Source organism: Phymastichus coffea, unplaced genomic scaffold (genome assembly GCF_024137745.1).
Source record: "Phymastichus coffea isolate CEN01 unplaced genomic scaffold, Cenicafe_Pcof_1.1 PCOF00028, whole genome shotgun sequence".
Classification (NCBI taxonomy): Eukaryota; Metazoa; Arthropoda; class Insecta; order Hymenoptera; family Eulophidae; genus Phymastichus; species Phymastichus coffea.
In genome coordinates this window covers 848229-865052 of record NW_026706839.1, presented here as the reverse complement: position 1 = coordinate 865052, position 16824 = coordinate 848229, and the positions used below count along the sequence as shown (strand labels likewise).

At 49.7% G+C, this 16824-nt stretch overlaps 5 protein-coding genes across 6 annotated transcripts; 3 read left to right on the top strand and 2 right to left on the bottom strand.

Moving 5' to 3' along the window:
- The first annotated feature begins 85 nt into the window (after nt 1-85).
- LOC131675735 (leucine-rich repeat-containing protein 24-like) lies at nt 86-2843 on the top strand. The gene is made up of 4 exons (XM_058954846.1): nt 86-1007; nt 1107-1510; nt 1586-2034; nt 2095-2843. Exons 1-4 carry the CDS (start codon nt 433-435, stop codon nt 2659-2661), a joined length of 1995 nt encoding a protein of 664 aa, XP_058810829.1. The 5' UTR covers nt 86-432; the 3' UTR covers nt 2662-2843.
- A 1616-nt stretch (nt 2844-4459) lies between these two features.
- On the bottom strand, nt 4460-6823 carry LOC131675737 (uncharacterized). Of its 2 annotated transcripts, none has more exons than XM_058954848.1 (5): nt 6638-6823; nt 6395-6466; nt 6045-6263; nt 5841-5936; nt 4460-5779 (listed from the first exon to the last, which is right to left on the bottom strand). In XM_058954848.1, exons 1-5 carry the CDS (start codon nt 6786-6788, stop codon nt 5694-5696), a joined length of 624 nt encoding a protein of 207 aa, XP_058810831.1. In that variant the 5' UTR covers nt 6789-6823; the 3' UTR covers nt 4460-5693. The 2 variants fall into 2 exon arrangements, with proteins under 2 accessions (XP_058810831.1, XP_058810832.1); XM_058954849.1 differs by having other exon boundaries at nt 6045-6260.
- Nucleotides 6824-6883: 60 nt separating this feature from the next.
- Nucleotides 6884-8941, bottom strand: LOC131675719 (WD repeat-containing protein 18). Its single transcript, XM_058954827.1, has 2 exons — nt 8845-8941; nt 6884-8774 (listed from the first exon to the last, which is right to left on the bottom strand). Exon 2 carries the CDS (start codon nt 8766-8768, stop codon nt 7512-7514), a length of 1257 nt encoding a protein of 418 aa, XP_058810810.1. The 5' UTR covers nt 8769-8774; nt 8845-8941; the 3' UTR covers nt 6884-7511.
- Nucleotides 8942-9032: 91 nt separating this feature from the next.
- On the top strand, nt 9033-10274 carry LOC131675720 (large ribosomal subunit protein eL20-like). The gene is made up of 3 exons (XM_058954828.1): nt 9033-9152; nt 9626-9805; nt 9881-10274. The coding sequence occupies exons 1-3, from the start codon at nt 9135-9137 to the stop codon at nt 10214-10216; spliced, it is 534 nt and encodes a 177-aa protein (XP_058810811.1). The 5' UTR covers nt 9033-9134; the 3' UTR covers nt 10217-10274.
- Nucleotides 10275-10606: 332 nt separating this feature from the next.
- Nucleotides 10607-16568, top strand: LOC131662942 (putative uncharacterized protein DDB_G0291608). Its single transcript, XM_058932960.1, has 18 exons — nt 10607-11021; nt 11100-11146; nt 11232-11312; nt 11384-11590; nt 11650-11725; nt 11939-12061; nt 12129-12301; nt 12382-12483; nt 12545-12739; nt 12815-13091; nt 13169-13354; nt 13454-13516; nt 13595-13912; nt 14792-15151; nt 15490-15549; nt 15637-15705; nt 15776-15823; nt 15901-16568. Exons 1-18 carry the CDS (start codon nt 10955-10957, stop codon nt 16548-16550), a joined length of 3102 nt encoding a protein of 1033 aa, XP_058788943.1. The 5' UTR covers nt 10607-10954; the 3' UTR covers nt 16551-16568.
- The last annotated feature ends 256 nt before the right edge of the window (nt 16569-16824 follow it).

The following is a 16824-nucleotide window of genomic DNA, read 5'->3' as shown; positions in this document are numbered from 1 at the left end:
GAAAAAGCAAAAGTGTCTGTGAGCGTCCTTCCTTATCCGCCTGTTGCCGAGGCTGCGCGCGATCGGGGCTGGCGTCGCTGCGGCCGATCGATCAGCCAGCCAGCTGCCGCCAGGCGGGCCGAGCCGCGAGGAGCGGCGCGCGAGCGACGGGGGCGCCGCGGCGCGGCGCGGCGCCGGTAGCGGGTCGGCGATCGGTCAAGTGCTGCCGCCCTCGCAGCGGCCGCGGGGGGGCGCTCGGCGGGCAGCCCTCGGCAGCGCTCGCACCCCCGCGGCCGCGGATAGACGCGCCGTGCCGAACAGTGGCGCCTGTGCGCGGATCGATAGCGCGCGCGCGTGCAGGGCAGCAGCGAGTATAGTGGCAGGCGACCAGCGAGTGCGGAAGCGCATCCCCGAGGCCGCGGTCGAGGTCGCGCCCGAGCCCGAGAGCACGCCATGGGGGGCCGCGCGGGCGGCGCGCTGCTGCTGCTGCTGCTGGGCTGGGCACTGCCCGGGGGCTCGCGGGCGGCGGCCTTCCCCGACTGGACCGAGTGCCCGGCCGTCTGCCGCTGCAAGTGGACCTCCGGCAAGAAGTCGGCCTTCTGCCCGGACGCGGGCCTGACCTCGCTGCCCGCCTCCCTCGACCCCGACATGCAGGTGCTCGACCTCTCGGGCAACCAGATCCCCGCGCTGCAGCAGCAGATCTTCAAGCACGCCGGCCTGGTCAACCTGCAGAAGGTGTTCCTGCGCAACGCCGGCATCCACCAGATCCACGCGGACGCGTTCCGCGACATGCGCATCCTGGTGGAGGTGGACCTGTCGGACAACCACGTGGCCAGCCTCGACGCGCAGACCTTCGCGGGCAACGAGCGGCTGCGGTTGCTCGTGCTCTCGGGCAACCCCATCGCCGCGCTGGGCCCGCGCCAGTTCCCGCCGCTGCAGCACCTGCGCATCCTCGAGCTGCAGCGCTGCGCGCTGCGGCGCGTGCACGCGGCGGCCTTCCAGCAGCTGCCGGCGCTCGAGAGCCTCAGGTAAGCGGCGCGCGCCGCGCCCCGCGGGCCGCGGTCCGCGACGCGCGCACGTGGCACGCCGTGCCTGACGCTGCTTGTGCTCCCGGTGCCGCGGCGCAGCCTCGACGCCAACCAGCTCGAGTTCCTCGACGCGGACAGCGTGGCCGGCCTCAAGAAGCTCAAGACGCTGGGCCTCGACAATAACCCCTGGCAGTGCGACTGCCGCCTGCGCGACTTCTGCCGGCTCATCACCGCGGCCAGCTCCAACCGGCTGTACTCGCTGCCGCAGCGCTGCCGCGGACCCGAGCGGCTCAAGGGCCGCCGCTGGGAGGAGGTCAAGCCCGGCGAGTTCGCGTGCGAGCCCACGGTCACGCTGCCGCAGAGCAGCATCCAGGAGGAGATCAACGGCAACGTCAGCCTGGCCTGCCTGGCGAGCGCCGACCCCGAGCCCGAGGTCTGGTGGCAGCTCAACGGCGGCCCGCTCAACGGCAGTCGGCGCGCCAACGACGAGGTGGGCCCACCAGGTGAGCGCGCGCCCGGCGCCCGGCGCCTCTCGGCGTCTCGGCGGCGCGAGTCTGACGGTCCGGCGCGCGTTGCAGGTGGCATAGTGACCTACTCGACCTCGCTGGAGACGCGCGGCCGGCTGGTGGAACGCTGGAGCAACCTGACCATCTACAACGCCAGCGACAGCGACGCGGGCGAGTACACGTGCCACGCGCGCAACGTGGCCGGCACGGCGCGGGACACCGTGGCCGTGAGCATCCCGCGCGTCTTCACGGCGCCCACGCTCTCGCAGGCGGACAACTGGCTGCTCTGGCTGAGCCTGGCCGGCGGCGGCACCCTCGCGATCTGCCTCTCGGCCTCGGCCGTGCTGCTGGCCGTCTGCCTGTGCGGCGGCGCCAGCCGGCGGCGCACGCGCCGCGCCAAGGTCAAGCTGCAGGCCAGCGCCAGCTTCGGCGACCAGGAGAAGAAGCTGCTCGACCTGTCGGTCACCACCACCGCCACCGGCGCCGGCGCCCAGCAGCCGCAGCGGCGCCAGCGCCAGCAGGTGCGACGCGCCGCGGCCGCGCCGACGACGCCCGCCGCTGACCGGCCCGCCTGCTTTCAGGGCCCGCAGCACGAGGGCCGCCCGGGCGCGGGCTCGCCGCCCGCGGCGGCGCCCGTCCGCGCCGAGTTCGAGCTCGAGCTGGAGAGCCGCGCGGCGCGCCGCGCCGCCGCCCCGGCCGCGCCCGCGGCCAGCGTCACCGTGGAGCGGCTGCGGCTGCAGGCCGCCGAGGCGCGCCGCGGCTCGCCCTCGCCGGCGCCCACGCCGCCGCCGCCGCTGCCGGCCGTGGTCTGCCCGCTGGCCGGCATTTACATCGGCGTGCCGCTGCCCGCGGCGGAGCTGGGGCCCGCGCGGCGGCCCACGCCCCCGCCCGAGCCGGGGCCCGCGGGCGCCGAGGCGGGCGCGCGCGAGCGCTGCTACCCCGACCTGCTGGACATCGGCCTGTCGGGCTTCGCCACGCTGCCGCGCCGGGGCCTGGGCGCGCGGCGCGCCGGCGCCGAGCTCGGCTCGCCCTACGACAACATGGGCCCGCGCGTCACGGCCGCGGGCAGCTCCACCTTCTCGCTGCTCGACGCGCCCGAGGCCGCGGCGCCGCTCATCCAGCCGCCGCCCGAGTTCGTCTCGCTCTGAGAGCAGCCCGAGGAGGAGGAGGCTGCCGCCGCCGAGGCCGACGGCGCAGCCGCCTCCCCCGAGGCCGCCTTCGTGCTCTGGAAGTCCAGCCTGTGAGGACACGGTGCCAGTGCCAGTGCGCGCGTGTCTTGACGCTAGCCGCCGTCGGGCGCGCGCCCGCCCGGTGGCTCGCCGGACTGCCCGTCCGCGCGGCCGCCTTCATATCAGACAAAGCAATCGCCGGTCCCCGCGCTCCCGCGACCAGTGCCAAAGCCCCCCCCCCTGGTGGTCGCGGACTCGTCCCTTCCGTCGGCGACCGTAGCTGCGCCGCAGACCAGGCGCACCACCTATCGGCGCCTCGCCGCTGCCGGCGCGACTGACTCCGCCCGGAGAGAGGCCGCTGCCGGCGCGACTGACTCCGCCCGGAGAGAGGACGCGAGGCAGCCTAGGCTCGCGTCGGTCTATTCGGCGGCCAAATTATCGATACGTCGTCGATGAGAAGTCGCGTTGGCAGTGCTGGATGAACCGCGAGGCCTGCCTGCGCCGTGCGCTGCGTGCGAGCGCACTGAAACTCGCCAGACGATAATCGGCCTAAATAGTCTCTATGCTGCTTGGCAAAGTTGATTGTACGTAGCACAGTTTATTTCCCGTTGACGAAAACCGAGCGTTTCGGACGATTGAAAATGAGTCTCAGTGTGCTCGCGCCAGCCGCGCGCCAGATAACGTTCGGTGCTGTACTGCGACAATTATACTGCGTATACGCGAGAGAGAGAGAGAGAGAGAGAGAGAGAAGAGCACGGGCTAGTGGCAGAACGACCAACCTCCGCGTTCAACGAGTCTGAAAATCAAAAGCGCGAGCGACGCCGCAAAGTGTTTCCTCGTTTGCTGCGCAGTAGGGAAGGGACATGCCAAAAAGAGAAAATGAAAGATATATCTCCAGACCCGTCACCTCGTTGCCCGACAGCGAGCCAGTTTATACCTTAACTACAGTTCACCACGTCCGAGAAAGCCGCTTATAAATACCATTAAAGAGGAAAAAACAAAAAGTATATATAAATATATATATATATATATATATATATATAGCGTTAAACGATCGTCGATACATTTGTACATATTCCCATTCGAAAACTTTTTCTCTTTCCAGCGAACAATTATTGTATAAGATTAATCATAGCCTAAAGAGAATGTGTAAGTGTGTGTGTGTGTGTGAGAGAGAGAGAGAAGAAATTGCGCGGTTAGTGTATCTTTCCTTGAATCCGTAGCCCGCCGCCTCCTCGTCACACCTTTTGATCCTCGCAGGAGCCTCCGCGTGTCCGGAAAGTTTGCCGACTAACGACAAGCCAGAACGATAGTACGCGCGTAAGGCAGCTGGACTCCGTACGACGCGAATCGATACGACTTTTTTTTATAGCGGACATCATCTCAGCGTTCGACAGCCCGTTTCACAGCTGGCAGATGTGGCTTTTAAATGAGCACGATTCTTTTCGTCTTCAATTAATCCTTTTTTTCTCCACGACGCAAGGACGATGGACCGAACGCGACACTACGCAGCGAGAAATACGTTCGAACAAACGATAATGTCGTCACCTCTCACGTTTCTTGTAGAATACATCGGAATGTCGCAGCTACGCATGGAACACCGATTGCAAAAGATAAAACGAAAATGGGCATTTTAAGTTTGCTAACTGGTGGGTTTTCTATTCGAGGCGGCAAAGGAGTAGCGGAGGAGACGCGCGATTCGCAGACAGTCACGGTGAAATTGTGCGGCGGTCCGATCAGTGCTCGACGCGTTGGCTGCAGCTGCCTTACGTACGCGCGACGTTCTCGGCATATCTTACGATCGTTTTTAAGAGCGGTACTCCCATCCGAGCAACGCGTCGGATGGAAACCAAGCGCGGACCACTTTCATCGATGAGACTACCTGCAGCGGCCGTCAGCGTTCACTTAGGTCAGAGCGAATTTCGCGCGATCAACCCTTCCTCGCTTGCTTCCCGTCGATTCTCCAGGGCAAATCTGCCTTCGCGTGTCCTACCTATCTTCCTATCCATTGTCGCATCAATACGTATTCTAGATTTGTTAAATCTGCCCGTGTAAATACTTGTTACATTCAATGATATTGGAAGAAGGGTGACACACGACGTCGCTCGCACGCCCAATCTCGGCACACTCCCAACACGCACATCTCGACACGCGTCTCTCACCGCAACGCCTGTACCTCGGTATTTATCATCAACGCTTCGTCAATTAGCATACTGGGCCAGAGATTGCGTTTCGAGCGCAGCTCATCTCGAGTCGTTGAGTTTCCTTTCGGGATCGACGTGTGCCCGCGCGCATTTCAATTTTTCTAACGAACGGAGCGTCGCTGTCGACGCTCGTCATCCAAGTTTTAACGAGAGATTGTGCGTGACAGAGCAAAACGCGCGAGCACTACTGTATAATAATGATATACGCTGCAAGTGAGACCTGCGACCTTAAGTTTCATGTATCCGTCTCTTTTCCGTTGCCGCGACGACGAAAAAGGAACAAAAGACGAGAAAGACGAGAAAGAAAAAAAAAAAAGCTCGAGTATAAAACTGTAACAAACAAAAAAATCAAAAACACGACAGATTTGATTGATGTACGCGGTCGCGAGATCGATTGTAAACGCATTTGCGCACCTCGTTTCCATTAATGAGATGAAAACCCGACAAATATTGACTTCCAAGGGAAAGCTCGATTGCAAAAAAGGCCGCTTTTCTTTTGATAACAATTCATTTTCAAATGTAATTTTGTACAAGGTGATGAGGTTTCCCGTTTTGTTTATATACATACATATATATATACATGTATGTATGTATGTATGTATGTATGTATGTATGTATGTATATATGTACGTGTATATGTATATGTAGAGAGAGAGAGAGAGAGAGAGAGAGCACGCGGCTGTATGTACAATGCAGTTGGTAATAAAAAAACAATGTTATAACATTCACATTGCAGATTTGTTTTTTTATTGCAACCATCGACAGACAAGTCGGGGCAAACGAACAATGGCAGAGCGCGGCGAGCGTTTACTCGTCGTTGACGTCGCCGTCCGGCTGATGGTGGAGCTGCACCAGCATCGAGCCATCCGCGGCGTGCTCGGCGTCGCGCAGATCTGCGGAACGAACCCGGGCGTTAGCGAGCGAAAGCAACGAGCAACGCCGTCGCGGACTTACTCGGAGCGACGAGAAGGAAGGCCCATAGCGAGGCCGCTGGTCGGCCCACCAAGCTACCGTCCCAAGCCCCGAGATGGTTCCCGCGCTGCGCCAGCGCTGAAACAATTGCCAATGGCAGTTCGCGTGAACCAGTGCACCTACGATCCGCAGCGCGGTCAGCAGAGACCAGCCGCTCGAGCGAAGCATCAGCCGCGAGCGAGTTACCTCCGCGTCGATTGGCCGAGTCGAGGCTGTCGGGCTGGCCGTCGTCGGCCTCGTGGATCCACTGGCCGACGGGCGGCTGCGGCAGCGACGGGTCGGACCTGCCGATGCGCGGCTGCTTGACAATGCCGATGACCCTCCGGGACCTCGGCGAACTGGCCAACTCGCCGCCGCGGCCCACCCGCGGAAACGGGAACATCAGGTACTTCTTGGCGCAGGCTGCTAATCACAATCGGAGCATCAGCCGGATGGTACGCCTGCGAGCTCTCGCCCGCGACGCGTCGACCGCGCGACCGACGCGTCACGGACGGCAGCCGCGGAACCTCGCGGGCATTATAGACAAGCTGCTTCACCGGAGGGCGGGCTTCCCCTGGGACACTCGACCGACGGGCGAGCTCCGCTGCCGTACGCGCTGGCGGCCAAACCTGCAAGAACAGCGCAATCGCTCTTTCACTTCCTGTCTCCGGGCACTGCGTTCGCGTCGGAGCAGCTTGGAGGCTGCCTCTCTGGCGCGTGCAACTCGACGTCGTCGAAACCCAGCTGCAATCTGAACTGCACTTGCCGCGAGACGATCCGACGTATCTGCGCGAACTCACCGTCCAAGTAGGCGCCGAAGAAGCCGAGCAGCAGACAGGAGAGCGCCAAGAGCTGGTTCATGGTGGCGGCCGGCGACGAACCGTGTGAGCCGTCGACCGGCGCGCGCTCGTCCTTTATAGCGTCGACCACCCCGGGCGCGCGCGACCTCATCGGACCCCTGCCACGCTGCTTCGCTCCTCGCTTCTTAATCAACTTTGCTTGTGCCATCTGCTCGCGTGACCTGCTAATCGCGGGGGTGAAGCGTGCCGAGCGAACAAAACAATGCGTGTTCCTTTCTTGATCGTTCTTTTATTTGCTTTTCCATGATACATTGCACGAGCATCGTTGGGCTCACGCTCACCGCGAAGATTTCGACGGCACTAGCCGACGAACGCGGGAACTGATTGAGAGAACAGGCATCGCTGCTAGCAGCCGAGCAAGTCCTTTGAAATCCGACAGGCAATCCGAATCTCGCGTATAAAGCTGGGCTCGGGCGAAATAACACGGTGGCCAATTGCTGCAGGGGAAGCAGCTCGTAAATTGCGCGAAGTATCGTGTTTAGGGGGGGGGGGGGGGGGGGAGCAAGAGAGGGAGAGCAAAGAAGGCCGAAGATTGCCTGCTGTATTTCGCCTACATTACAAGCTAAGATTATTGCGCACTCCTCGTTTGCATGCAAAGGCTCCGTTTACGAGCAATCGCCAGGCTTCGTTTGCATATCGCTGTGCGTCACGGAGCCATTCGTTGGCTGTGGCTGCAGGGCCCCTCGCTCTCGGCTTGGCGTCCCGAGCTCCACGAACGAGCAGGGCGTGCCCTCGACTGCTCGCCCAAGAATGCTCGTTGTCGAGAGAAGACTGGCATCTGGGCACTCCCGCTAGCCGACCGCGGCGAGCGCCGTCAGGGTGCCTCCCCCAACAGGTTCCTCACGACGTACTGATACATCTCCGAGTTGACTTGCTTCAGTCTGGCGATCTCGCCGCGAGCCGCCTTCAGCTCCTCCTCGGTGCTCGACGTCTCGGCCGCGCTGGCGCTGCGATGCTTGCCCGACTGCCAGTCCAGGTCCAGGATCCACGAGTCGCCCTGGTCCCTTCGGCAGACCTCCAGCAGCGCGTCGCTCTTGCCCGGCTCCGACACCTTCTGTAGCGGCCTCACCACCAGGCTCGGCCTGAAGTCGCTGCTCGCGAAGCTGTCGTACGCTGTGCCGAAGAACGCCGTGACCACCGGGCCGCGCTGGGGCAGCTTGAGGATCAGCTGGCAGCTGGCGATGTCCCACAGGCACACCGTTGCGTCCGTCGAGCCCGTCAACAGCGTGATGCAGTCCACGGACACCGATAGCGCCGTGATCTTGCCCTCGTGGGCCTTGTACAGAGCGATCTTGTCGTTGTCGCGCAGAGCCACGTGCTGCTCTGCCCCACGGCAGGCCTCTCGCAGACTGCACTTCATCACTGTCCCGGTTGAAGACCCCACGAATAGCTCGTTCTCCATGATGTCCGTGCAAACTGACTCGAGGGGCACGTCGAACACCAGGCTCAGCAGCAGCTGCCCGGTGTACACGTCGTATATCCTTGCGGACCTGTCCAGAGACACGGAATACAACCTACCGAAACAGCCGATCTGTCCGAAATGAAGATCCTTCACGGGTAATGAATGATGAGAAAACCAACTCAGTGGCTTGGCTTCCTTCTCGTTCGCTACTTGACTGAGCGACCAGGCAAAAATTAATCCATCTTCTGCTCCACTAGCCAAACAAGACCCATCTTTGTTGAACAACAGGCAACCAATGGCTTGATAATGCCTGGCAAAAGAGTTGAGTAACTGTCCACTGCAGCTTTGCCAGATGTATATTTTCTCGCTCAATGCTGCAGCTATGTATGCGCCATTGGGTGTACAAGCTAGTGCTGTCACTTTTCCTGGTACAACCAGTCTTGAATTTGTCTGACTGTTTAGTGGCCACAGATGAAGGAATGGTTTTGTGGCACTCGATGCAATTAAATAAGAATCATGTAACATCTGTAGTGAATGCTGTCCCAAAGCACCAGCATTCTTGTAAGTTGTCAGAAGAGTTCCTGTACGAGGGTCCCATGTTGCAGCACTGTAGTTCTCGCTAGAACTGTCACAAGTGACAACAATTTCGTGTGGACACCTTGTTTTCATCTTAATCTGCAAAATTTCATAAAATATCTCGTCACATCTATCGTCATTTTTTATTTCATTAACAAATCAACCTTACTTTTCTTCAAATAAGACTGTGCTTATATGAACAATATTATTTATCAGCAATTGCGATGAATAATATGAAAAAGTCGATAAAATGTTTTGCTCATAACTGAAGGTTATTATTAAACACTGTCGCAAATTTTCTTTAATATTTTTGGTTGAATTAAATACTCGATTGTTGCGTTTAAAATTTGGCCGCTCACTCGCGTTCACACACTGTTGATTACTGACAGGTTAGGTAGCTCCATGAACAGGAGCACGCGCTCTTTTCCGGTTTTACTGTGCTAGAATTGAGACGGCACCATGAAAGCTAAGGGAGAAGTAAGTTAACATTTCAATTGTTTAATATAATTTAATGAAAATTATGTTGAAAATCTCTTCTCCGATTTATAATACATATAAAACATATAAATTTCCATTTTTACGCACTATCGCCAGCAAATAAATCAAATTCTAAAATTGCATTTTTATTCACGTGATGAGAATAACATGTGTCATTGTAAAAATATTTTCAATGTTTTCAAATGAATAAAATAGTAGATTTAATTTATAAAATTAGTGATATTGTAAAAATAAACATAATATTATCATAAATTTTGATGTTATTCGGTTGAAATCAACGGTAAACACAAACCTAACCTCTCCAATGATTCTGATATGAATAGACGAAACTAATAATCAACAATTATGCTTAAAATTACTGATTAAACTAAGGATATATTATATATGAAGTTTACTAGACGTAATTTTTATTCTTGTTTTGATAACTAATCATAATTTTATGAATTTTTCAGTTGAAGGAGTTTGAAGTGATTGGGCGTAAACTGCCTTCAGAGAAGGAGAAGCATACTCCTCTCTATAAAATGAGAATATTTGCACCGGATGGTATTGTTGCCAAATCAAGATTTTGGTACTTCTTACGTCAACTTAAAAAGTTTAAGAAATCAACTGGAGAAATTGTTTCCTTGAAAGAAGTACGATTAGCCTTTAAATATTTCGTTTAATTGCTACCATAAATATTTTAATACATTTTTATAATTTATTTATAGATCAGAGAAAAGACACCAACTAAAATAAAGAACTTTGGTATCTGGCTGAGGTACGACTCTCGATCTGGAACACATAACATGTACCGTGAATACCGTGACTTGAGTGTGGCTGGTGCAGTCACACAATGCTACCGTGATATGGGTGCACGTCACCGTGCCAGAGCTCACTCAATACAGATTATCAAGGTAGAGATTGTTAAATCTGCTAACTGCCGCAGACCACAAGTCAAGCAGTTCCACGACTCAAAAATACGCTTCCCATTACCCAAGAGAATTCAACACCGCAGCGGCATGCCAGTTTTCAGTGTTCGCAAACCTAGAACTTATTTCCTTTAAAAAGCTGCACCTCATCCAATTTTGTTATATTTCAACAAAAATAAATGTATTAAACTAATTCTGACTATTTATTATTTATTTATATATATATATAATCATAAACATTATATCATGTAATTATTTTACATGAATTGTTGCATAGCTTTTATTGATAAAGATGAATAAATATTTCTAAATCACTTAGTATACACGTAATACCTTACAGATATTTTTTGTGACGTCCATCAGATTTAATTAAAATCTATTTTTGAAAATTCGCGCTATACAATTTATTCGATTCATATGTCGATATCTCGAAATAATATATAGCGTCCGTTCAAATCGTAACGTTCGACTTCTCGATGTGAATGTCGACTATTTCGAGTGCCCGCCGTCGTGTACCGCAAGTGCCAAAACCGCTTCATGATTAAGATGTAAGCATGCATATCATTGCATGTAAACTTTTTTGGGATTAATAATTCCATCAAAAATGCATTTTATCTCAAGTGCGTGAGTGTATGTTGACCAAAGCAATTGTTGTACGTACAAACATTGACCGGTTTGAGTGTAGTACAGGTTTTTGGAACGAAAACTCTCGCATCGATGGCTCTCACGGCAACCATAGCGTCATTTGAGCTTTGAAGTAGGTTTAGGGTTAATTGCATTGTGTACATTGTTTAGTGCAACGACGGATTATCAAGAGACAATTGTCATAAACAATTAGATTCTTAGATAGACGCCGGCAATTGTAATATCAGAATGGCGTTGCCCGCTAATTACAAGCAAGTGGCAATAGCCGCTGCTAATATCGCCAGCCCCGCGAGTCGTAAGTTATTTAACTTTTAATGTACTTGACAATACATTTCACTGTGAGTTCCTAATAATCAACAATTTTTTGTTGTAGAGAGAATGAGGCCACCAGGAAGTAGTGGTAGTGGTTCTGGATCTGGTGTAAGCAAAATTTTCACATGTTTCTATTGGAATTTCCTTTGATTTCCATTACTCTTTTTGTAATAATATTCTTTTCAATGTATAGAAAGATGCTGGAAGTCCATTTATACAAACTGCTCATGGACATCCAGGATTTGTACCTCAAAAAGTTGGCAAAAACACACCAGTAAGAATTAGAACTATTTTTACATCGTTATTTATTACAGATCTTAAAATAAATATATCAATAATTTTTAGGCTGACTCTCGAATGCCTAAACCACCAAAACCACCAGAGAAGCCTCTAATGCCATACATGAGGTACAGCAGAAAGGTATGGGACCAAGTTAAAGCACAGAATCCAGAGTTAAAACTTTGGGAGATCGGAAAAATTATCGGACAAATGTGGAGAGACTTGCCAGAAGAAGAGAAAACAGAATTTATAGAAGAATATGAAGCTGAAAAGGTAAGTTCTTCATTATCGATTAATTTTCATCTATTATTGAAATTCTTTGTTGTTTCTAGACCGAGTACGATAAAAGTTTGAAAACCTATCACAATTCTCCAGCATACTTGGCTTACATTGCAGCCAAAAATAGAGGTAAATTTGATTCATGAGTCTACAAGTGTGAGCTAATCTATTTTATTAGCAAATACTAACAATTAGATTTAGTCATAAACATTTGAGATTTGATAGTCTATACAAAGAACCATAACTTTTATTATAGTAATATATAAAAATGATCAATTATTTCTTTAAAATTTTCATTTAACAAAATTTGAATTAAATTTGATGGTTTGATGTTCCATAAAGCATTATGTGCTGCTCAACAAGGTACGGACGATCGCGAAACTCACGAACGATCATCTGGAAGTAGTAAGAATCAAAGTGCACAGGATCGGCGAATCGACATTCTACCAGCTGAAGATGATGATGGCAAGTCTTTATTGAATTTTGGTAATACAAAAATATCTGGATAATTAATTTACAAACTATTTTTTAGACCAAGATGATGGCTACTCGGTTAAACACGTTGCGTACTCGAGATATATCCGCAATCATCGATTAATTAATGAAATATTCAGTGATACCGTCGTTCCTGACGTGCGTTCAGTAGTTACAACTCAGAGAATGCAAATACTTCGGAGACAAGTGCAATCTTTAACTATGCATCAAGTAAGTTGTAGATAAAAATTGTTTTTATAACAAAATTCTCATCTCAAACTTTTTCTCACTAACTTAACACATTTATTTAGAAAAAACTGGAGGCTGAATTGCAACAAATAGAAGAAAAATTTGAGGCAAAGAAAAGAAAATTTATTGAGACTAGTGAAGTTTTTCAAGAAGAGTTAAAAAAGGTATTGTTTATCAAAACAATCTTTCGTAAAATAAGTTTTAAATAAATATTTTATTTTATAGCACTGTAAACCGGCGGTTGATGAAGAAACTTTTAATAAAATGGTTGAGAGGCAATATGATTTATTAAGAAGAGAAAGGCTAAAAGGTACGGCGGAAGAGAGTCGTCAAGAAAATGGTCCTCCTTCTACTGAATCTACGCCAAACTCGACACCAACTCCTACTCCAGCTCCTATGCAAGAAGAAACGTCTTCAGAGGTACAGTGTTTATAAGTTATAATATATTAGATAGAATCGTAGCTGTGATTTAATATCTTGGCTGAACAATAACAGGCGCCAGAAACTAAAATTGAAGATGAAAAGATGGATGTCGATAAACCTTGTAATGATAAAAAAGGAACACCATCTCCACCAGACAATACGGTACAAAATCAACCGAGTCCTGGAAGTACTGTTCCAAGTCCAAACTATTCGCCTATGAATACTCAACATCAAACGCAAGCTCCTCCACAGAGTCCACAAATGACTGGTGGACAATCAACACAAGGTCCTGGCCAACCGTCTAATTCACCACAACAGCTTCCATCTCACCAACCACCTGTGTCTTCAGGTAAAAATAAAGACCACGAATAAATCTGAAAAAATTAATCGTAAATAATTCATTGCATCTGATCCTATTTATTACAGCTTCTGTAAACCAACAACAAATATTATCTCCACAACAGCAAGTTCCCATACCAACTCAATCACTTCCAGCTTCGCAACAAGTACCTCCGCCTCCGCAGCAACAACAAATTTCTACACAACAACAAATATCCCCTCAACCTCATCAGCAACCCCAAATGCATCAAGCAAGACCACAAATGCTCCCTGGTATGTAGTGTATTTGATAAATGGCAAATACCATCAACAAACTAAATTAAAAGGATTCGGTGACGGATTAGCTTTCAATTCTCGTTTCATTTGTTCCAGGTGTTCCAAGTCCACAACAAATGCCTCACGATCCACAGCAAATGCATCCGCCTCAACAGCAAGGTATTAAATAAATATTTGAAAAGAATATTACATTTTCTGTAAATTCTATAAATTGTATTAACAAAAACGTTTTCCCAGAAGGTCAGCCAATGCAACAACCGATTTCTGCTCAACATCCGCCCAATCAACAGGTCCCACCACAGCCATCGCAACAAATGCCACCTCAACAACCAATGATCCCACCTCCACAACAAATGCAAGGTCAACAGATACCTAGCCAACAGATGCCTGGTCAGCAAATACCTACTCAACAGATACCTGGTCAGCAAATACCAGGTCAACAGATGCCTAGTCAACAAATGCCTAGCCAACATATGCCTGGCCAACATGTGCCCGGTCAACAGATGCCTGGTCAACAAATACTTCCTCAGCATCAATCTCAACCATCAATGACAGGTTTGTTAAGCTTTCATCTTTTTGTACATTCATTTGCACACATAAATAGTTGCCTTGATCATCTACATAATTTGCATTTCTCAGGGCCCCCTTATCAGCACCATCACTTATCCCATCATCAATCATTAATATCGCAAGGTATTGCACAAATTGTTTACATAAATATTTGAAAAATGTATGCTGCAAAAATGTATTTTAGTAGTACCTTGCTTTTTACACTACAATTATTAATCTTGCTTATTTGAAAAACAACTATCTACCTATGCTGTATAATCTTTTATTTGCCTTAAATTAATTGTATCTCAGAACTCTTCTTTCTAATTTTGTCACTGTAATATTTATTTTTAGCACATAGATAAAGCCTCATTCGTTAATATTCATCGTTAATTAATATTCGTTAGCATAGTAAACAGGAGACATTAGATGAAAACCAGATTTTGAACAATAGATAATCGTTTCAAGTGCGGCGCTTCTAAATTTTCATACCATAAACTGATCAATAACTATTGCATGACCGTTCAACTGTCATTTAATAAAAAAAATGAGAAACTTCGCACACTCTTCGTTTGTAACTTATTATTATACTTATGGGAGAAATGGAAGATTAACGTAGCATAACGTAGCTGCATTGATTTTTCAAGTACCCATTATCGATCGTTTATACGACGTTTTTAATACATACATACACAATAATTTACTATGGATATTAATTAATGAAGGGCTTTATAAAGCTTATAAAGCAATTTTCCTAATTGGATTATAATGAGATTGCCTAAAGCTTTGCATGTCATAACTGTCATTGTTTTGCTTAATTATTATGCATTTTCTTTAAAATCATAATCTTTCTTTTATAAGTTGATGGCAATATATTTTCTGTAGGTCCGGGACAACAGCAACAAATGTCTCCTCAGCAGCAGCAACAACAGCAGTCAATACCTCCTCAACAACAGCAGCAACAACAACAGCAACAGCACTCACCTATCCAACATCCATCTCCCCAACAATCACCGTTACCTTCTCAACAACAGTCCTTGCCTCCTCAAGCTGGTCAACAACAACCACAGCAACAGCAACAACAACAGCAACAACAACAGCAGCAACAGCAGCAGCAGCAACAACAACAACAACAGCAGCAGCAGCAGCAGCAACAGCAGCAGCAGCAACAGCAGCAGCAACAACAGATGCCATCTCAGTCCCAACAACCACCACAACATCCTCCACAATCTCAAACACCTACAGGTATGTGGCCAAAGTGATGTTTTTGTCCGTCAACGTTTGCTAATTGGCAAGATAAATTAAAATTTGCTCACGACTAAATAATAATAGCTACGTTATTGGTCTGCAAACCGAGGCTAAGCAATCACACTATTCCCGTTTATGAAATTAATCGGAGTAAATAAAAGTTTATTACTTACAATACTTAATTTTCATTATCTTGTTTCTTTCCGAAATCAATTGTGTTTAATGATAATTAAGAACAATTTTACGCTAGAATTTTATTTTTGAAAAGCATTTTCTCAGCATTTAAAAAATGTTCGCGAGATTAAATCGATTACGTATTGTGTTTTATTTGATAGGACCTAGTCTACAAACAATGCCGCCGCCACAACAGGGACAACAGCAACAGATAACAATGGGTTATTATATATTTTTAATAAATCAAGCCTTTAAAATCGGGCTCTCTTATCAGCTTAAAATCTAACATTTATGTTTTGTTATTGTAGTAAATCAGCAACAGCCTACACAACCTCAGCAACAAATGCCACCACAGGCACAGCAGATACCGCCGTCAGGTATTTAACAGTCGTTTTATGAAATATTTACATAGGTGTGTTATCTAGATTGAAAATGTTTTTACCTTAGGAATGCCGTATTCACAAGTACCGTCGCACACGCCAAATGTATCAGCAGGTGAGAAATGGTCCAAGAATATCAATGAAACTTTTTGGGCATTAGAACTAATCTATTGCTTGTTATAATGCGTTTAGGTATGCCACCACAAGGTCCAAAAATACCGCAAGCCCCGTCGACAACCGCAGCCGCTGCGGTGGCCGCAGCTGCAGTCGCCGCGGCAAACGCTGCAGCTAATCAGCATCCTCCGCACCAACCAGCCGGTGGCATGATGCCAGGCCACCCGATGCCTCCTCATCAGGTCCCTCCGACGGGAGGTTCGGTGCATCCGCCCCCTGGAGCTCCACCGCACGTGCCTCCACCGGGCATGGGCTATCCCCAGGGTTACCCTCCTGGCGCACAACAGCCGCAAAACGTGCCGCTAGCCCCGCGACCGCCTCATCCCGGGGTGCCTTACGGTTATCCCCAGCAGCAGTATCACCAGCCCTATCCACCTCAGCCGTATGGCCACCCTTACTATCACCAGCCCTACTCGCAGTATCCGCCTCATGCGATGGCTCGACCGCAGCATGGCTCGCACAGTCCGCACGGATCCCATAGTCCGCACTACCACCCCCAGAGTCCTCACGCTGACGTTGGTGGCAATCCAACGGTTGCGGGTAATCAGGAACAATCGCCTAGCGGACCGGTATATCCACCAGGACCACCGCATGCCGAAGCTGAACGTCCGAATGCTACTCCCGAGGCTCAAGAGGCTCAAACAGACGGCAAGGCCGGCTCAGCTTGAGCCTATTTTTTAAAGACTGCGGGCTCCTCAAGCGACAATTATTTTTCTCAACAGAAGCATCGCCCTGTCCGAGTCTTATTTAATTGAGCGTAATTGTAAAATAATTCAAGCCAATACATGGAGTTTCGAGGAATGACGAACAATTGAAATGCTGATTGTAAAATGTGGTGTACTGTTTCTAAGAGTCATTGCTGTGACTTTAAGTTTGTCTTCTAGTAGTTGAGCAAATTTGTTTCATTTTTTTGTATCTTGTGTAGATTTTGACAAATTTATA